Raw genomic sequence first — 22,295 nt, forward strand, 5'->3', positions numbered from 1 at the left:
CATGTGTGCACCTATGTTCATTGCAGAGTTAGTACAATAGCTATGATGTGACAAAAACCCAAATATCCAATGACAAACAAATGGATAAAGAAATTTGGTCACAGAACTTAGTCCTATGCCAGGTTCCTCCCCATGCGGGGAGCTCTTTTTCCTTGCCTTTCTACTTTCTTCAAATAAAACTTAGGAAAAAGAAACAGTAGTAGTAGTAGTAGTAGAAGTAGTAGTAGTAGTAGTAGTAGTAGTAGTAGTAGTAGTAGTAGTAAGAGTTCTAGTATAGATTCACAATAGACTACTCTGAAACTTTAAAAAAATAAAATTTTAGACTGTTGTAACTTGAATGAAACTGGAGGGTATCATGTTAAGAAAAATAAGTCAGAGGGAGACAAATAAACCCAGCACTACCTTGTCATTGTATAAATTTTGTCAGAAGTAATGTTTTAAATGTGAGTTATTCTGATTTTAATTTTGGAAACAAATATACCAATAAATTTATTGTAAAAGGGGGAAATAAGGCAAATCTATCTCTGTCAGCAGAAGGGAAGAAGTGGTGGTGGGACCATGGTTATTGCTCATGTCTAGGTTAAAATGGCATTTTTTAATATGCCTTTTATTTAACTCTGTCAAACATTTATCAGTGTGCAACTCCCAGAAGTATAAGTACAACTGTTTGGACTCATTGCTCTGGGGGGATAAATTGAGTTCAGTGAGCAAGCCATTATTTCTTTTCATTTGTGAATCCATTTCTTCTGACATCTTTTACAGAACTTTGTGATTTGCTAAGAATATACACTTGTTCTTACGTGACTAGAACCCATTTTCATCAATCAATCTGTCTAGTTTGGGACATGATTCACTCACACAGAATTTGTTCTTATTTTGTTGCAATTTTTATTCACACCCTTACCCCTACTCCTCACCCCCAATCCTGTATGTTTTCTTTTTCAAGGAATTGACCAAAGAAGGTGATGAGATCTTGGTAGAAATAAAACGTCTAAGGGACTTAGTGCTTTTTAGAGACGAAAAAACTGTGATTGCTAGTAAAATGCTAGAAGACAGTCTTAATAATTTGCGTGCTATTATGGAACAGGAAGTGAAAGAGAAACCTTTGGGTAAGTAATAACATTGTTAGAGCTTTGGGTAGCAAAGAATTTTATTTGACAACCAATAGTGTTTGACAACACTATCTGACTATGACTGGAGATGGTGGGGAGGGGAGACGGCAAGGGAAGAATGCTTAAATAACGCATTTAGCTCCCAACAACCCACACCCAGTACTGTCACAAACACTGAAGATTGATTCTCATTTTTGAGCTTGAATCCAGGAGTGCAATGATGATACACAAATCTCTGTTCCGCTGAAGTGAGTTTTTAAAATAACAAAACAATAGCTTCTTTCTGGTGTGTTGAGCTCTTATTTTAAACTTGACCCCAGCTACTCACCACAGTGTTACCCAATTAAGAATTCTTTGTGAATTTAGACTCACAGGGTAATTTCTGTTTGGGGGCCACACCTGGCAATGCTCAGGGGTTATTCTTGGCTTTGCACTCAGGAACTGTTCCTGGAAGTGTACAGGGGTCCACATGGGATGCAGGGGATTGAATCTGGATCGGTCATGTGCAAGGCAAATGGCCTACTTACTGTACTACTGGTCTGGTCCTTCACAGGGTAATTTAATGAATGCCAATTATCACCCAAACTTGTAAGATATAGAAGGAATATTTATAGCTTATTTCTATGTCTACAGAAAAGAAAAAGAAACCTATTAAAAAAGTCCAAGTCCCAGAACCACCACTGGAGGAATGTAGAAAGAGATTAATAGAAAAAAAACTGAAAAAAAAGTTAAAGGATACAACTATGAATTCAGACTGCATGAATACAATGGACGTGAGTGTTTTTAATATATTGCAATTGTCAGCAATGTTAGATTTAACAAATTTATTCTTTTCCCACCAAAGAGCTGAATCAACACAAATATCTAAGCACAGTTAAATTATTGGGTTGAGAAAACTCTTATTTTGCTTCCGTGGGTACAACCATGAGTCTCTTAAATACTTCAGAGTATAAAAGTAGCAGCATATTATTATCAATACCCAACCATAAGAAAACTGTCTCCTTTTTGAAAAGAGATACCTCTAAGTAGATATCTATGTTTTTAGATACATCTATATTTAGGTATCTCTAAAAGCCATCAGTTTTAAGATCTACCCTAATGCAAAGATGTTACATGTGAAAAAAGTATAAACAAAATAAGACAAGTTGGTGTGTGTATATATGTGGGTTTTCCCAAAATTACATATAAAAGGGGATATGTGAATACATGTATTTATTCATTTGAAAATGACTATTATGACCTGATATTTTAATTATTTCCACAATTAGTTTGGTAAAAATCAAATGTCAAAACGTATCAGTTTTTGGAGTTAAGCTTTTCATTACTGTTTTTCTTTGTAGGAAGAGGAAGATGTCGCAACTGCACTACCTGTAAACAGAAAACCTATTATATAAAATATACTCATTCTGATAATAAACCAAAATACTTTATTGGTGAAAATAGATAACAGAAACAACATACTTTCATGTTTTCTATCAGACCCCACATATATATTTGCCTTTACAATTACTTATACATGGAAAAAAAAACACAACAGGCATGCACAATTATGTCAATGCTAAGGATTTCAGATTTTACTTGTTAATTCTTTTCTTAATAAAAATGGGACCAATGCTCTGCTAGATACACAAAAACTTGATTTTGCTCTATAAAATAAACTGTTGCAAGAGTTAAGTGCTCCTCAAATGTGTCTACTATAATAGAATGCTGGCTTTGCTGTATCGTATGCATTATGTCACAGAATATAATGGGTTATTTGTATTTTCAAGTCCAATCATAAAGTCTGCTAGGTCAAAATAAACAGACCTAAAGATATACTTTTGTTTTTCCATGTGCAACAGAAAAGTACTGATACATTTTTGATTCTTTACTGTTTTATTAAGAACACTTCTTAGGTTTTATGGCATTTTATATTCAGTGTCCATTGGCTCCTTCTGAGAGTATACGTGAAGGTTCGGTAAATTTTGCGGTGAACAAGTAAAAAAGAGCTGGGGTGGGTACCAATGCCAAAAGGGGTAAATCTTGCTCGAGTTTATCCACTCTGGAAATGGAGATTATTCCATAGGCATGAAGCAACCAGTGGCTGAAGAGAACAATGAGTCTTTTCTTTCTGACTAGAAGATCATAGCAGTTCTATATAATTTATAAGAAGAAAAGAGTAATACAGATTATTGGGCTGAATCGGCTAATTACCTATTAACTTAAAATATATCATTTTTCCCCACATGCAATTAAAAGTACCTCATTATTACAAAATGCATTACTCAAAAGTGTTAATAGACATACCAAAATGTAGTTTGTAACCACTAAGTTACAACTTTGTCTAAATAAATGGCTTATCAACTCACCTAGAGCTCAGGCTGTCTTTTTCTGATTTCGGTCTTTATTTCTTATATAGAATGCTAATTTAAAAAACATGAACTTTTTTCTTGTTTGTTTGTTTTGAGGGGCCATATCCAGAGATACTCAGGGGTTACACCTGGACTCCTGGTGGTGCGTAGGGAACCATATGGGGTGGTGGGGATCAAACCTGGGTAAGCTTCATGCCAAGGTAAACATCCTACCTGCTGTACTATCTCTCCAGTCCATAAATACATGAAACTTTTGTATAGAATATTTCCATGCAGAGAACAAACTAATTTATCTATTTATGGTAGCTATAATTAATAGAAATTTTAAAAACTTAATTTTGGTCAAATACCTAATAATTTGCCCCATCAATTTTTCCTCAGAGCTAATAAAAGTACCAAATTTTCTTATCTTTTCTAAGGGTATTAAAACGTTGGTGAAAGAATATAAAACAGAACTAGGGATATTATACAAATGGAAACATTCAAATAATCACCATAAAAAAATCTGTCTAGTTTCTTACTACTATTCTATCTAAAAGTCATCGAGATTTTTTCCCCTCTGAATCAATGACATAGTAGAAAAGGAACAGCAACAGTAACCACTATGAAGAGTTAATAACTGACTTTCTCGGGGATGAACATTTTAAAATACATTCTGTTTTGTGGTTGATTTTGGGGTCTTTTAAGCAATTCTCAGGGCGCCTGAAGGCTATTCCCAGTGCTGCTTAGGGGCCTTGCAGTGCCAGAGATCAAACCTAGGGCTACTACATGCAAGAGGTCTAGTGCTATTTCCTATTTTCCAGCCTCTGGATTAAACTTTTTTTTTAAATGCAAAATCAAATATCAACGGTATTGAGCAATTCAGACTAGATTAGTAAATACAGGATATCAGACAGAATAACAATGAAAATACTATATTTTCATCTCCTTGGAGTTAAGTTTCAAGTTCCTTTGAATAGTGGCCTCACAAGGAAGTAGTAAAAAGTTAGAGGCAAAAAAGTACCAGGAATTTTACTCCATGGCTTGGAGGCCAACCACACATGCTAGGGGAAAAGGGAGCTCAGATAGAGAAGGGAACACCAAATAAAGGTGTTGGGAGGATCCTCCCAGGATGGGAGAAGCATGCTGAAAGTAGACTATAGACCAAACATTATTGTCACCCATTGCCTCTTTTGCAAACCACAACACCCGATAAGGGAGAACAAAAGGGAATGCTCTGCCACAGAGGCGGGGTGGGATGGGGGGCATGGGGGGTGGGAGGGATATTGGGATCCGTGGTGGTGGGAAATGGGCACTGGTGGAGGGATGGGTATTTGATCATATAAAATGTGTAAGTCTGCAACTGTACCTCATGATGTCTCACTATTAAAAATTAAAAAAATAAATAAATAAGTAAAATCACCTGCCACAAACAAGCCACTGATACAAAATGGCTTGTCATGTTGCTTATAAATCATCACAATATTACATACATTAGAAAGCATAAGTGGAAGTCTATAACCAATAAAATAAAACTCAAACAAAAATTCATACAGATTACAGATATGATTATGAATAGCTACTAGTGCTGCCATTGTAAAACAAAATTAAAACAGCCTTTATACAATAAGGCATTTTGTTTCTCTCAAAATAGTGTTAATAAGTTTAAACATTTCAATAAATATTTCCATGTGGAAAATTTGTAAAATGATTATTTTCTCCAACATCCTGGATCACTAACAATTCACTAATTTCCCAAGCAAATATAATATACAAGTTATGCAACCTTTTATAAAATTAATGAGCTGAAAGCTACTATGTGAATCTTCTTAGTTGTACTATTATGTATGTCTCATTCTATTTGATTTGATTGTCCAAACCATTTAAAACTTCTTAAACAAAAAAGGTTTCTTACCTCTATTTCAGAAGCTGACATGTACACAGCCAGAGTAACCAAAGACAATACTAATATAATATATGGGAAGGCATAATCTGAAAAGTAAACAACATATTACGTTGAAACTTAAACAAGTTTTCTGGGCATAACATCAAAAAACTTCCGTAAATTCCAGAGTTAAACCTTCTGTACGGGTCCTGTGGGAGGCCTAAGCCCAAATGCACTAAGGCAGGGCTCAGCAAAGCTTTCCACCAAAAGGTCAGCTCGTAAATATGTTTGGCTTTGTGGACTGTACAGGCCTATCTCAATCATGGACGCTGCAGCTGCAGCAGGAAGGCAGACAAACAAGACATAAATAAACATAAATAAACACGGAGACAGGAGAGCACAAGGCACCCCATACGGTCCCCTAAGTACCACCAGGAGTATTCACCAGATGTGACCCCCAAAGACATAAAATGAATAGGTTTGTCTAAGTCCCAATTTATGAATAGAATTTAAATTTTACATAATTTTCACTTGTCAATTAATACTTCTTTCATTTCCCCACCATTTATTTATTATTATTTTTTAATGTAGGAGTACAGCTATTTATTCAGCCACTGATTAAAGCTGACTGAAGCAGGCATGAACTCCACATTACTTTTTTAAAAAAAATTTTATCGAGGGGCTGGAGCAATAGCACAGCGGGTAGGGCGTTTGCCTTGCACGCTACCAACCCGGGTTTGATTCCCAGCATCCCATATCCATATGGTCCCCTGAGCACTGCCAGGGGTGATTCGTGAGTGCAGAGCCAGGAGTAACCCCTGTGCATAGCCGAGTGTGACCCAAAAAGCAAAAAAAAAATTTTTTTATTGAATATCCATGAGGTAGACCATTACAACACTGTTCATAATGGGGTTTCAGTTATACAATGATCCAATACCCATCCCTCATCAGTGTACATTTCCCATCACTAATGTCCCTCTTTTCCCTCCCATCATCTCTCAATACCCCACCTCTCATTGCTAGCTTTCCTCTACTTTTGTGCCTTATGGTTTGCAGTACAGGTACTAAGGGGTCATCGTGTTTGTTTAGGACATTCAGTATTTTTATCAGGAGAGTAGGCTGGAGCAGCTTTTTAACTGGGTGGCAGCTTTGGGGTGTGGATGTAACTGCTGAGGCTTCCGGAAGTACAGGGAGGTGGTGTGGAGGCAGCCCATTCCGACCCCTGGGAAAGCCTGGAGATTTCAGTCTCAAAACCCACACACCCAAATTTTGAGTTGGTGGAGTCAGGTCTGGGGCATGGTGGTATTTTTATATTGCAGATTCTATCTCAGTAAGGTCCACCCCATCAACCATTTAAAACTATAAAACTACCACTAGCCCACCTTTAAAGATCCCTGCCTTATGGCATCCATTTAACATGAAGAACTAATTTCTTTCCTATGCATTTAGAACAGTTAATATACAAAATGAGAAATTTTTAATAATTACTCAAATAATTTGCTGTGTTTGGCTCCAGATAGGAAATTTTGGTTGAGAAAGCTACATATGAATAATTTGGCTTTAATTACTCCTTTAGAAAAGTCAACATATCAATAAAAACTTCAAAGGACAAATCGATCTCCTTCAAATACAGCACAGTATTATTACTTTAAGTGATCTTTTTCTTACAGAGCATTTTTTATTTGTTTCAAATGTTTAACACACTATTTTAAATGGACATATTAACAAAAATTGATTTTTCATACAATTATTTTAAAATACTTTAATTCACAAAACTACTAATCATTCTACACTACAGTGGAATCCATTTGGAACAATTTCAAATGTTATTTCAGGAATGAGCAGCCAGAAACTGAATTATCTACATAGACTCTAATCCAACTTACTAAATAATTGAATACTTGTTAATTTAATGATGTGTGACATTTAGAACCTTTTCTTGTATAACAGACATTAGGTCCTTAAAACTACTTAATAAAACTGCTTTTAACTTACAAATAGTGTTGCTAATGACACATACATTAAAGTAAAAAATCACTTAAGGTGAAAGGAGGATGATTAGTTTCTAAAAAAAAAGGACCAAATTGTGGCATGAAGGCAGTCATGGGCTAATGGTAGGATCAGGAGTGGTTCTTATGCTAAGGTATTAAAAAAAACACCCCACCAAATGCACAAAAGTAGAGGAAAGCTAGCGGTGAGAGGTGGGGTATTGAGAGACTCAATACCCCATATATAATTTGCTCCCCAAAATTGGGAGTCTGACACTGCCATCTTTATCATTACTCCCAGGGTCTCTCTCCTGAGCCTTCGGTATCATAAGCTACCAGAAGCCTCTTGCTGCACTACTTTGCTCAGACCTTTATTTCCATTGCTGGTACTGAATGCGTCCTTCCCACTTTTAGAAGTGGAAATCCCAACATACACTGTGATGGTGTCAGGAGGTGGGGCCATTGGAGGATGATTATTAATTAGGTCACAGGGATATAATTCACATGAATAGAATCAGTGCTCTTATAAGATATCTTAGATGACATAGGGAGATCCTCTAGTATGTGAATACAGTGAGAAGACAATGAAGAATCAATTTCTTGCTACACAGAAATCTGCTGGGGCCTGTCCCCACAACTTGGAAAAAAGATTTCTTCTATCTATAAGTTGCGCCATTATTCTGTTATAACAAACTAAACTATGACATACAACAAACAAATCATCTATTTTTTAACATCAGAAAATTATGACTTGGTATGAAACCCTGGCAAGCTACCTGTGACTTATTTAATGTGCCAAACACAGTAACAAGTCTCACGGAGACATTACTGGGCCCGCTGGAGCAAATTGATGAACAACAGGACAGTGCTACAGTGCTACAAAGCTTGATACTTTGTATGAATGAATTATAAGTAACACTTTGATCCTCCCTATGTTTTGAGTGGAGACCTATGAAATGATTTAGAGTTAGTTGTGTGGAGAAAGGTATGTTCCTATGAGCACAAACAATAAAGGGGAAAAAATGCTGCCTGAGAGTCTCCATGGGTTAACTTTTCAAACCTTTCCCATTCTTCACTTTTTCCCTTTCCTCCATTTCATAACCAAGAGGTTCATTAAAATAGCATCAAGACACTAAAGATTTTCAAATTCCATACAGAACATGAATAAGAAAAGACAGATCCCTAGCATCTCATTTTTCCCCCCAGGGCTTTACTTTCAGTTTCACCCTCACCTTCACCAGATTATGCAACTTGAAAATATTGCCTACTCTCACCCAGATCCTTTAGGTCTGAGGGATGGCCCTCTGCACGCTGGCAGGCTCCATCTTAAAGATGATACCCGCTCTGGAAAGAAAGATGGCAGCCGCTTGGGAGCTTTGTGGAAGGCCAGGTATGAGCTGGTCGTGATGGGGCGACGAAAACCTCAAGGGAAGGGGGGCATTCGCGGCTCGTCCTTCACGCCCTACCGAGGTCACCAGTTGCCCGCCACAAGCGGCTCTCGGGCACAGCCACGGCTCCAGAGCACAGAAACCAATCTCTTAATTATCTGACTCTCAGCAGAAATACTTCCAGGGTGAATAAGTAAAATAGCAGAAATCCAAAACCTATCACGGCCATGCGACATCATTTAATTCTTGAACCCAGCTGTAGAAAGCAAATCAATTCACAATGCTTTTTCAGCATGTCTGATTTGGGTGGGGGGGGGGGGATAAACTCTAAATAATAATGGTGCATCTTTTATCGAAATAATGAATCTAGTCAAAGTAGATAGAGTGTTAACTAGAATTCATCTGCCTCATAGGCATTGGGAGGGTGGGGGGGGGGGAGGTGGGGGTTTATTGGGGTTCTTCGTGGTGAAAAATAAGTATTGGTAAAGGGAAATGTGTTTGATATTTGCATGACCGAGACCTAAACCTGAAAGCTTTGTAACTTTTCCCACAGTGATTCAATAAATAAATTAATTAAAAGAAAAAAAAAAGATACCCAACATCCCTGTAATGGTCAATGTTACACATTCAAATAAATATTATTCTATTTCCTTAGTTATTCATAGTTTCCTAGTATGTGAATCTTCTGAATAATAATTTCTCATTTTGAGTCACAATTCAAGTATAATGGTTGCTGGATTAATGAACATTAATCTACTGAAAGAATATATGGATGATGGAGGATTTTTATTTTACCAAAAAGATTTTCATAAAGAAATATATAAACTTAATGGCAAAAATATATTACAATCAAGAGTAATTTGCATATATCATATATTAAACCAACTACTGTTCTTCAATTTTTACTATCCAGTTTAAAAGTTTCTTATTTAGGGACTGGAGCGATAGCACAGTGGGTAGGATGTTTGCCTTGCACGCAGCCAACCCAGGTTCGATTTCCAGCATCCCATATGGTCCCCCGAGCACCGCCAGGCAAAGCCAGGAGTAACCCCTTGTGCACTGCTGGGTGTGATCCAAAAAGCAAAAAAAAAAGTTTCTTATTTAGGTTAAGCTTTTTAAATTCAAGGAATTCTATAAATAAAAACCAGTTTAATTAGCTGCCACTGATTTCTTACTCTTTTTTTTTCTAGCCACACCTGGCAGTGCTCAGTGCTTACTCCTAGTTCCAGGCTCAGAGATCACTCCTGGCAAGGAGGGACCACACATAGTGCTAGGCATAGAGCCCAAGTAGCCTGCATGCAAGGCGAACACCCAACCTACTGTAATAGCACCCTGGCCCCAGTTGCCACTGATTTCTTACAAATCCTATCACATTCCAAGAAAGTCATAATTTTTTCATTGAAAGTCCTGATTTTTTAAAGACTATGTTTTAGCAAAATATGGTTTGCTTTCAAGGATTTAAAAAAAAGTTATTTTGAAGCAAAAGATAAAAAAATTACATTCAAAATATTATCACATATAAATAATAAACGTTTCATTGATTTTACCCATAAAACTTACATAAGAGTCCTCCACCAACTGCCTGAAGCACAGTTAAAATTGGGAAGAAGTAAAGTGCGGCATAAATACTTTTGAATCGATCTGACTTTCCTAACCCACAGGCAATCTTCTTTACCAGGAGAGGTCGGAGTAGCATCATTAATACCAAGCAGAATGCATAATAGATAAACACAATGGTGTATCTGTAACATAAGAAATTATAGCGTTAAGTATACAATTTAAAATAAATTTGTATCATTATTTTTATAGTAAAGCTCCTAGAAAGAGATTTAAGAAATCTGCCCACTGACAGGTCACACTTGCACAGTTTGGCCAAACTGACTCCTGTACTGCTGGAAAAAGTGGCCAATTCCTTTCCAGGAAACAGTCCAGAAATGTGCAACAAAATCCCTAAAAATATTTAAATCAGCAATTTTGCTTGTAGAAATTTATCTAAGGGAAACAGAGGTAGTGAAAAAAGTACCAACCTTAACCCTTATAAACAAGTATAGTTATTAACATAATAAAAACTAGGAAGAAATATCCAACAGCATGAAATTAAATTTTATGGCATATTCATAAACACCGGGCTGGAGCGATAGCACAGCGGGTAGGGCGTTTGCCTTACAAGCGGCCAACATGGCCGACCCGAGTTCGATTCCTCCGCCCCTCTCGGAGAGCCCGGCAAGCTACTGAGAGTATCTCGCCCGCACGGCAGAGCCTGGCAAGCTCCCCATGATGTATTCGATATGCCAGACACAGTAACAACAAAGTCTCCAATGGAGACGTTACTGGGCCCGCTCGAGCAAATCGACGATCAACGGGAGGGCCTTTACCTTTACCTTATTCATAAACACTAAGCTAGCATTAAAAATATAGTTATAAAAGAAATGTTAACTAAAAGATAACTGTGCTTAGCAGATTACATGATAAGAACAGATTACAATAAACCTTCTGATGGTATAACCTTAATATTCTTTAAAAACTATGTGTGATCGTACATACAGAAATGAAACAAGTTTTAGCAGCAACATCCTCAAGGAATAAATATTTTACTTGAATATGCTTTTATTGCTTTTTAAATTCCCGCAATGTAATTTTTAAAAGAAAAGAGTTCTAAAAATCTTTATGATCAAAATATAGTTTCTAGTTCTTTATTTTGAACAATGGGGTGCAGAGTTTTAACTTCCTCTTCATGAAGATTTTGAGATTCTTTTTATTATCCTTACTACTCCTTTTACTATCCGCCCCTATAGGGGAGTCACAAGTATAGGGATATTCTCAGAAGACCAACCCTGTTCCTGTACACAGCACAAAGACAGTGGACCACTGTGCTCTCCTGATGCTCAGCCCAGCCCTAGATTCCACTCACTACATGGTGGATCTCCTAGATGTGTTATTTTATTAAGCCACCCCTTACCAACACCAAAGCAAATGAAATCTTTCCACTGAGCAGTTTTGTCATTTCTTAGGAAGGCTATTTTAATCAGAAGGAATCGAGCCTCATGAAATAAGATACTTATTTCCTACTTTTGTCTCCTAAAGACCATATCTTGTACCTCATCTGCCCTTTTCATCTGTGTCTCTGGCATAAAGGAGAAAAAATTAATCTGTCAGCTAAAGCTATTTTTCACAAATATAACTATACATTTCATTTTCAGTTACTCAAAGTTAATATTATAAAGCTATTTCTTTAATGCTATTAATGATAGATGCATTTTTTAAAATCAAATCTGATCTAATTAATTTTTTTCCTGTGTTTATAGCTGTTTCCATTTATTGGGGTATGTTTCTACAGTTTAGATCAAATGAGATCTTGGATCCATGTTTATTTACTGGATAGACAAAATTTATTATTTTTTTATTTTAATGAATCACCGTGAGATGCAGTTACAGACTTATAAACTTTCATGGTTGCGTTCCTGTCAAACAATGTTCAAGTACCCATCCCTCCACCAATGCCCATTCTCTACCACCAATGTTCCCAGTATCCCTCCCCACATCCCCGTCCTTTCCCACCCCCTGCCTCTGTGGCAGACACATTCCCTCTTATTCTCTCTGTCCTTTTGGGTGTTATGGTTTGCAATACAGGTATCAAGCAGCCATCATGTTTGGCCCATGTGTACTTTCAGCACACATCTACTATCCCGAGCCATCCCTCCAATCATCATTTACTTAGTGTTTCTTTCTTCATCCCAGCTACCTTTTCCACCAGCGCATCAGGCTGGCTTCCAAGCCGTAGGCAATCCTCCTGGCCTTTAGATCTAATTAATTTCAACTTAAAATAAGTATCCTTGTTTTTCAATTTTGTAAGGAAGTAGATTTTTTTATACCAATTGAGAAAACTGCATTTATTGGTCAACATAACAGTGATCCAGAGGTAATTTTATACCATTATTTTTTCATTGCTTCACAAAAGGAAAATATTACTATGGCTTATGGATTTCTGAAATGGGTATTTCCAGTATAGCCTCACATTTAAGTTTAGAATGGTTAAGTAAATAATACATACAAACCCAATACTGATTATGAAATCTCATAATTTAAAAAAATCATTTTTGTGCACAATTATTAGAATAAGGCAGGCCATTTCATAGTGACTACTGTCAAAGCTGCCAAGAAAAAAATTACCTACTAAATTCAGGGATGGTGGATAGCTGGAAACAATTTAATCAATGAAGCTGTTTCTGTGATTCTCTTTGGCTGACCGTATAGTCACAAGACTCTGCAACTGTACCCAGCTCAGCAGGAAGAAGTGTTGAAAAGAATTTTAAGTTATAGTGCAGAATGAGGGAGGAAGTGCCAGCACCTATCACCATCTCTGCTCTGACCTGTATTTTATGACTCCTCTACTGCACACTTTACAGATACTGTTATAAAGAAAAATGTGACTATAATAGCAGCTGACTCAAGCCTGATTTTAACTCCGACATACTTTTCCTATGTGTCTGACATTGCTTCTTTGTTGCATGCAAGATTTCTCTAATAATTCTTTAATTCCTTTGTGGGGTACACTTCCAGTTGTGCTCAGGGCTTACTCCTGGCTCTGTGCTCAGGGGACCATATGTGGTGCCGGGGATGAAATCCCCATAAGAACCATCTGCAATTGCTTTATCTGTTGTACTATCTCTCCAATTCTTAAATTCCTTTTAAAGAAACATCTATAGCTTGTTTAAGAAGGGTTCATACATGTTCTAATAGATGTAGTATCATTTTGAAAGTTAGATGTGTTCTTATTTTGTCCTATTAAACTATGTGCCCCTGAAGAGAAGAAAATCTTTCTGGATCTCCTTCCCAGAGCCTGGAAGTCATTTCAGAATGTTCGTCCTGTGAAAATGAGTAAAATCTGCAATTATCATTAATAAAATGATCTTAAATCTAAACAAATACTTACAGTGGGTAGACAGCTTCATGAGTACAATGTACTGTGGTGATGTAGTCCGGGCTTGGGTTATAGAGCATTGTGTACCAGTCAGAAAGCATTAATACTCGACACGAACGGATATAAAGAACACCAACTGGATCACTCACAAGTAAGGTGATGACAGCTGCCATACTGCACTCAAATAAAGCAGTGATGTGTTGGAAAAGTGCACTGGAACTAGTAAGACAAAAGAATTCCATTACAACTGTTTCAAGATTTAAACTGCTTTAAATATAGTCTATTGTGAACAACTTTATAAAAATAATAAATAAATAAATAAAGTCTGCATATATTTCAAGATATGGATCCTGAGAGTACTTCTCACTGAAAAATCCTAAAACCAATAATCTAAATAGAAAAAGTCAAATAAATATGGAAGCAAGTAGTTTAACCTTACTTACAAAAATAGGACAATAATTATCCTAGAAAACTGTGCCAGTATTACACACAAAAAGACAAAAGAACAGAAATTCATGTCATCAGCAGCTTAGCATCTTGCCATATTATAAAAAATTAGCGGGAGCTGAAGTGATAGCACAGCGGGTAGGGCGTTTGCCTTGCACGTGGCTGACTCGGGTTCGATTCCCAGCATCCCATATGGTCCCCTGAGTACCGCCAGGGGTAATTCCTGAGCGCAGAGCCAGGAGTGACCCCTGTGCATTGCCGGGTATGACCCAAAAAGAAAAAAAAAAAAATTAGCTATAGTTACCCAGGTATCTACACTAGCACATGATAGGGATGAATGGAGACGTTACTGGTACCCACTCGAGCAAGTTGATGAACAACGGGACGATAGTGATAGTGATAATTAAATTACCCAGGTATCATTTAAAATTAAATGGTACATAAATTATTTCACATATTAGTTATAAAGCATAATAATAAACATTATAAGATCACCATATCTAGAATATTAACAACTTATATCTACTTCTGCTCTTCCCCATTCCACACTAGTCTTTCCCCTAGAGGCAACTATTATACTAGTAAGTTTTTATCCATTTTTCATGTTTTTATTCGTTTTCTATTTATATTTCAAAAGCAATTTAATGCTGCTTAATTTTGAACACAAATAGCACAGCGGTAGGGCATTTGCCTTGTGCACAGCCGGCCAGGCAGAGCCAAGTTCAATTCCTCCACCCCTCTCAGAGAGCCCGGCAAGCTACTGAGAGTATCTCGCCCACATGGCGAAGCCTGGCAAGCTATCCATCACGTATTCAATATGCCAAACACAGTAACAAGTCTCATGATGAAGACATTACTGGGCCCGCTCGAGCAAATAGATGAACAACGGGAGGACACTGCGACAGTGCAAAGTGATGTTAGATGAATATTAACTGTTTTGTTTCTGGGTCACGGAAACTCCCCAGCAGTGCTCAGGGTTACTCCTAACTCTGCACTCAGGAATCACTCCTGACAGGCTCAGGGAACATTTAGGGTACCATAGATCAAACCCAGGTGGGCCATGTGCCAGGCAAGTCTCTTACCCACTATACTACTTCTCCAGCCCCCATTAATGTTAACTCTTGAGAAAGTTTTTCCATTAAAAATTACATTTCTAAGATTCACTCAGTTGATGCTTATAGCTAAGGTTCAATCATTTCCACTGCTATATACTATTCAAGTGACCACACTATACTTGTTTTCCATTCTGCTTCATTAAGCTGTAAAGGATTTTTTTCTCAAGAGTGTGGATTGAATTTTCCCCTTTTCTGTGGTCTTCCTATAAAAAAAAAAAGTTCATTTGAGTGGGCCCACACCCAGCTTAGAGCTTATTTCTGGCTCTGTGCTCAAGGGTCAATTCTGGAGGTGACAAGGATCCAAAAGGGCCAACCACAGAAAAGGCAAGCACCTTAACCCGAATACTTTCTCTCAATTCCCATGTCCAACTTTTCCCCCACTTTTATTTTATATTTCTATTAGTGAAACACCATGAGGTACAGTTGTAGACTTAGAAATTTTTGTGCTTGGGTTTCGATTATACAATGATCAAATACCCATCCCTCCACCAGTGCCCATTTTCCACCACCATGGATCCCAGTATCCCTCCCACCCCCATCCCCCCATCACACCCTGCCTCTGTGGCAGGGCATTCCCTTTTGTTCTCTCTCTCCTTTTGGGTGTTCTGGTCTGCAAAAGAGGCATTGAGTGTCAATCATGTTCAGTCCATAGTCTACTTTCAACATGCATCTCCCCTCCTGGAAGGATCCTCCAAACACCCTTTATTTGGTACTCCCTTCTCTATCTGAGCTGCCCTTTCCCCTAGAGTGCCCGGCTGGCCTCTAAACCATGAAGTAATCCTCCTGATACTGGTCTCAGCTATTCTTGGGTATTAATCTCCTATTTTGTTACTTTATGTCCCCCAGATGAATGCAATCTTTTTATGTCTATCCCTCTCTTTCTGACTCATTTTGCTTAGCACGATACTTTCCATGTGGTACCACTTGTATGTAAAATTCATGACATGTCCAATTATTTTAATATTTTAATTCACCTAGAATAGATTTCTATGTGTGAGATATGAAGTGAAATAAGTCAGAAGGGAAAAAAAGTATTGGATGATTTTACCTATGTGTACATTAGAAGGATACAAAACTGATGAACAGAAAAACAAAAAGACCTAACAGTGGACACTGATAAGGGAACTAAAAGTACCTGTGAAAGCTGCAAGGAGGGGAGATAAAATGGGAAAATGAGGCATAAATATTTTTTAATAAAAAAATCAATTTAATATTAAACTATAAGGAAAACAAGGTGCTAGACAATTTTTGATTAGCATTCTAAAAAGAGAAGAGGGTATTTAAGGAAGAAAGAAGAGTTTGTGGAAAGTGAGAGGACCTAAAGCAAGAAAGATCCTAAAAAGTTCAATAAATGAGAGTCAGTGTGACTGTCATATACTAAGGTAGCATTGAATTCACTCCTACTAAACTTAAGTTCACACCTCCTCAGAAATCTTCATGTTCTAAAATCATATGGGAAGAGACAATGGAACCAGGTGGAAGATTACTGACTCTATCGGTCCAGGGGAAAGTATAAAACAAATATATGAAACTGTTGTAAATCACACTGTCTCAATACAAATAGGTGAAAAAGATTTCTACTGAAAAAAAGATCTATATTCTAAATATAAATGTAAAAAATATATTCTAAAGTGAAAAAAAGGTCTTGATATTTTTTATTAGAAATACAAATGTTGATTTATAATGATGAATACCTGAAACACTATGTTAAAATGCAAGGTCATTTCAATTAAAAAAAAAATTTATTTTTTTTTTTTTTTGGTTTTGAGCCACACCTGACAGTGTTCAGGGTTTACTTCTAATTCTGTGCTCAGGAATCTCCTGGAGGGTTTGAGGAACCATATGGTGTCCCCGGGGTTGAACCCAGGTCGACCACATGCAAGGCAACTGCTCTACCACTGCACTATCTCTCTGGCCCCTAAGAAAATTTTTTTAATTAAAAAAAAATAAAGAGTCTCTATGTCCAGAACCAATTCTTTGTAGAAAACAATAAAGATTGTAATCTAGAGATTTAAAAAATTCAAGATCGCTTACAGTAAAACATAAAAATACTTCTCTTAATAATTACTCAGTAAAGGTCTTTCATTAAGTTCTCTTGCCACAGTCAAAATTAAAGCGAAAGAGAAAATTCACCACATTTAAAACAGCAGAAATAAATTACTTGAGAAAGTCCTCTAGAATGTTATTTCAACAATACTAAATGTAGATATTTTTAAAACACTAACCTCTTTTTCCCTGAGTACCATTCTATGAAAAACCAGTGTAATACAAGAGGAAGCATAGCCATGAATCCCAGGTAGAGCCAATCATAAAGTTCTGGAGAGTCTGTGCAAGGCTGACAAAATTTCTGTGCATTTGTTCTCTGACCTCTTGGACACACCTATAAATCACAGAAATAATATTTTATAGACACAATATTTTAGAACATTATACCCCACAAAATCATTCTATAAAGCATCCTATTTCAGCAAACTTGTTTACAATTGCACCACTTAGAAATAAAAAAGGAAAACAAAAAGAAACCTACCTTGCACTTGTCTGTGTGTGTATGTTATTAAATTTACTAAAAATTAACTAACATCAAATGGAAAGCCTAGTTATTAATATCATACGAAAAAACTGCAAAGAAACAATACAGTTTGTTAAGTTTCTTGGATAGCCACTGTACCACATCACTAACATAAAATCATTAGAAATTACTCGAAGATTATAAAATTCTGGAGCTGGAGAAAGTATAGAGGTTACGGTACATGTCCTTCCTTGCATGAGGTTTACCCCTAGTTGAAACCTGGCACCACATGATCTCCCAGCATTGTTGGGTGCAAGCCCTGGAGTTCTCCAAGACCTGAAATGCCCCCATCCTCAAACTATTAAACCTGAGAGGGCTGCACAGATAATATAGGGGGAAGGTGTTTGCCTTACATGCAGCTGACCTGGGTTCAATCCCCAGCATTACATATGTTCCAGTGAATGATAGCCAAGAATGATAGCTGAATACAGAGCCAGGAGTAAACCCTGATACAGCTGGGTGTGCTCCACACTATTCACTCATGCCACACCCCCTACCCCCCAAAATAAAGTAATTCTCAATGAATTTATAAGACCAGTGATTTTAAACTACCAGTCCACAGGTATAATAAAGTTAAAGTTAAAAACCAATGTTATAGATAATACAACACAAGGGGATCTTATTTGTGCATTCATATTCTTTTATAAATGAACAAGTAAAGGACACTCTATCTGTGAAACTTTCAAAAGCTAAAGGATTCTACTGAGGCCCAGGCCTTGCAAGTGTGAGGCCATGAGTCTGATGCCTGGTATTGCACATTTGCATCACAAGTGATCCCAGCAGCTCCGCTGTGTCTGCAAGAGTCAGGTACATATGTATGTATAGGCAATATAACTAAAAGTGTGCATTGCATGCCTGGAAGGCAGGATACCTAGGTTTGATCCCTGCTGCTTTAATGACCCCTTGCTAAAAAGACACTTCCCTTGGGCTGGATATGTAGTTCTATGGTAAAGGGCATAAATGGCATATAAGAAATGTGAGTCTTATTCCTGACACCACACACACACACACACACACACACACACACACACACACACATACACGCCACTTCAAGAACTGTGAAACCCAAGGCTAGTGCAACAGTACAGCAGGTACAGTATTTACGTTGCATGAGCCAATTTGGGTTTGATACCCAGTATCCCATATGGTCTCTTGAGCACCACCAGGAATAATTTCTGAGTACAAAGTGGGAGTAAGCCCTGAACATCGTCAGGTGTGGCCCAAAGACTGGCAGGGGGGAGTGAGAGACCCTGGGGTGAGCACTGCAACTGAAACCAACAATGGGCAAGGCGGAGTCTGACACCCAATGAGTGCATTTGCACCCCCCACAGTGAGATTCCCCCCAAGAATACCTCAACCAGCACATATACAAGCACCATGATGAAATAAGGACAGCCTGCAATGCAGTGTACAAATCCCATAACCCAACTGTGTGATCTTCTGTCATCCCAATTAGCGACAAAAAAAGGGACTTCAGGAAGGGGGGAAAAAAAAGATTCTAAAATTAAAAAATATATAAGAAAGACTTACCCCACATTCTCCATATACTTCATTTGTGCCATTTTTAAATAACAGCGTCTTCCCACAATAGAGTCCAAGGCATGCTGGTTGAATATCGACAGCTTTTTTAAAAACAAATATCAGTATAGTAACATCTTTTGTGATAATAAAATATAATGCAATAACAAAGCACTTGGAAGAAATGTTTCAATTAAAAAACAATGTACTAGATAGAAGCCATTACAAATTTAAGATTCCTATTTCTCCTTGTACACTAAGAGACTCGAAAGTGCTATAAGATTCTTGCTGACATTGTTCTTTTTATTAAGGTCCCTCCCTCCCAACAGAATATATTCCCAGAACTCAATGCCCATGCCAGTATTTCTCCAAAGGCTCGAGCCAATCACTCCCCTGGATTAGATGGTTTAAAAGCAGAGGCTCCCAAACTGTGGCTTACCTCCCACTCTTCAAAACGGAAAAAAAGTGACCACCATCCCCTACCTACTTTCTTTAAGGGAACAAACAGAAAGTGACCCCAATCACATTCAAGGCCACTACAGTCTCCCCAGGATAGTTCCATGCTCCCCACCCGAAAGAGTATCATTGACTTTAGGAAACAATAGTCTAGCTAGCTAGCTTGCTTGCTTGCTTGCTTGCTTCTTGCTTTCTTTTTCTTTTCTTTTCTTTTCTTTAATTAGAGGACTAATAGAGGAGCTAACCTTTATTTTTTCCCATTCTGGGTATTAAGCTAACATACGCGTGTACTCGCACATTTATTACCGTTTTCATTCATAATAAAACACACCTTAGGGCCAGAGAGATAGTACAATTGGCAGGTACACAAGCTGACCAGGTTCAATCCCAGGCACCATCAATGGTCCCCTGAGCATTCCCAGGAGTTGTTACTGCAGAACTGGGGATAAACCCTGAGCACCATTAGATGTTGCCCCTCCCCCTCAAAAAAAAAGTCTAGTCAAGAGAGCTAGGATAGCAAAAAGGGCAATTTCCTTGCATACCACCTGCCCAGGTTCAATTCCTGGCTCCACATACTGTTTCCTAAGTACTGCCAGGAGCGATCCCTGAGTCCTGAGCCAGGACTAAGCCCTGAGCACCACCAGCTGTGCCCCCAAAAAAACGAACAACAAAATTGCCACACTCCTTAATGCCAGAAAAACAGAAAGTACAACTTCAGAATAAATTAAAAGCATGACATTAGAGAAAATAGGAACACCTTTACAAAAAGCTTACTGAAAACCATCACGGGAAGCAATACCTTACAATCAAACCTCTGATCTCAAGACTTGGAGAAATGAAAAGGCAGCTGTCCTTTAAATACACAAAGCAAAGAAATGCTCATGTCTACAGACTGTCTTTGGCGTTAAAGTGACTGATGGTACTGGAGAGGTAGTGACTGCAGTGCATGCCTACATGGCATGGGGGGTTTGAACTTGGCATATCTAAGAGCACTGCTAGGAACAATTCCAAGAGCCAGGAGTAAGCCCCGAGAATCGCCCAGTGTGGTCCAACCAAGTGCCCTAGCAAAAACAAAACAAAACAAAGAAAAAAACCTCAAACATTTGAAAGGTGACTGAGTCTTTCCCATCACAGACATTGATTCTCTTCATTGATTCATTCATTCAATAAATATGCCTTCAGCATCAGATTCCACTGATTAGGAACCACTGAAGATTCCAAAACAACTACAGTGAATGTTTGGGATGTTTTGCATTTTATGAGTATCCTGAAAGGATCTTCAAGATTTCACAACCTGGGTGGCCTGGTTCACAATGCCCTTGACACCTTTCAAGTCTGAGCAGATTTTCAATTTCTTTCTCTTTGTGTCGCTGAAACTCACTAAATCCCTCATTTTATAGCTTCAGTTTTAGCAATTCACTGTGTTTAGATTCATGGAATTCTTTAGCTGATTTGACATTAAAAATATATATATACATACATATATTATAGATAGATAGATAGATAGATAGATATGGGTCACACCCAGCGGTTGCTCAGGGCTTACTGGTTCTGCACTCAGGAATTACTCCTGGCAGTGCTCAGGACCTTATGGGATGCAGAGTCTGGGACCTCAGGTCAGAGGCGTGCAAGGTAAACACCCTACCAGCTGTACTATCGCTTGGGTCCGGCATTTTTTTCTTAAATCAACTGTATTCATGTTTTACTATACAAGAGAATTTACTAGATGAATTTTACTAAACATTTAGCTAATAAAAATGAATTAAAAAACAGAGAACTGGGAACTTCTTTCATACGGGCTTTGCGGTAAGGTTTCTTCCCAAACTCAGAAAACGTGAAAATTAATATGATTAACCAACAACTTATCGATCAAACAAGATCCGGCTTCTCAACATTCGATCATTTGCTTCTCATTTCTTTGCCTTGAGTTAATGATGATTTGTGGGGGTTGGGGGAGGATCTTTTATTTCCCCGGCGATGAATCTGCCGCTTTCTCGGAAGGGGCCCTTTAAACTTCCATTTGACATTGAGGCGGGAGACAACAATTCTGCCCCAATTAGCTTCTGTCTCCTTTTAACAGTTTTCTGCACTTACTGACGCTGCAACTTTAAATCTGGGAGCCAGCCCTCAAGAACACTAAACAAAAGGGACCCGAACACAACAAATGCTCTGGCATTTCTAACACAACGACCGTGCGGCCTAACCTATCCCAGTAGCACGGTCGACCCCCCCCCCACCCACACCCCCGGGCAGCCCCGTGGGGGTCCTGCGCCCACCCAGCCCGCGGCCAGCAGTGCGGCTCGCCGCCCGAGGGCGCGCGGGACCCCGCGAGAGGCGAGGCGGCGCCGCAATCCTCCTCCCGGGCTGAGCTCAAAGCGGGGGACAGAACAAGAGATGAAAGCCAACGCTCCCCTGGACTAGGGTGACCACTCACCCATCGGCCGCCTGTAGGTTTCCTTGGAGAAGCTGCGGGATCAGCGGACCTGGGCCCGGAGCCCGGACATCCGGGCCACGGCGCGTCCGGGGGGAGGCTCCGCCTCCTGGTAACCCGGGCGACCGCCCTGAA

The 22,295-nt window shown here is 38.4% G+C and overlaps 1 protein-coding gene across 2 annotated transcripts; it reads right to left on the minus strand.

Moving 5' to 3' along the window:
- Positions 1-2,522: 2,522 nt before the first annotated feature.
- JKAMP (JNK1/MAPK8 associated membrane protein) lies at positions 2,523-22,278 on the minus strand. 2 transcript variants are annotated; one of them, XM_056134188.1, is made up of 7 exons: positions 22,164-22,278; positions 19,286-19,377; positions 17,412-17,566; positions 13,637-13,843; positions 10,264-10,445; positions 5,358-5,434; positions 2,523-3,245 (listed from the first exon to the last, which is right to left on the minus strand). In XM_056134188.1, the coding sequence occupies exons 1-7, from the start codon at positions 22,165-22,167 to the stop codon at positions 3,027-3,029; spliced, it is 936 nt and encodes a 311-aa protein (XP_055990163.1). In that variant the 5' UTR covers positions 22,168-22,278; the 3' UTR covers positions 2,523-3,026. The 2 variants fall into 2 exon arrangements, with proteins under 2 accessions (XP_055990163.1, XP_055990164.1); XM_056134189.1 differs by having other exon boundaries at positions 19,286-19,359; positions 22,164-22,244.
- Between the last annotated feature and the right edge of the window lie 17 nt (positions 22,279-22,295).

This window comes from Sorex fumeus, unplaced genomic scaffold, assembly GCF_029834395.1.
Source record: "Sorex fumeus unplaced genomic scaffold, SorFum_2.1 ptg000098l, whole genome shotgun sequence".
NCBI classification, from domain to species: Eukaryota; Metazoa; Chordata; class Mammalia; order Eulipotyphla; family Soricidae; genus Sorex; species Sorex fumeus.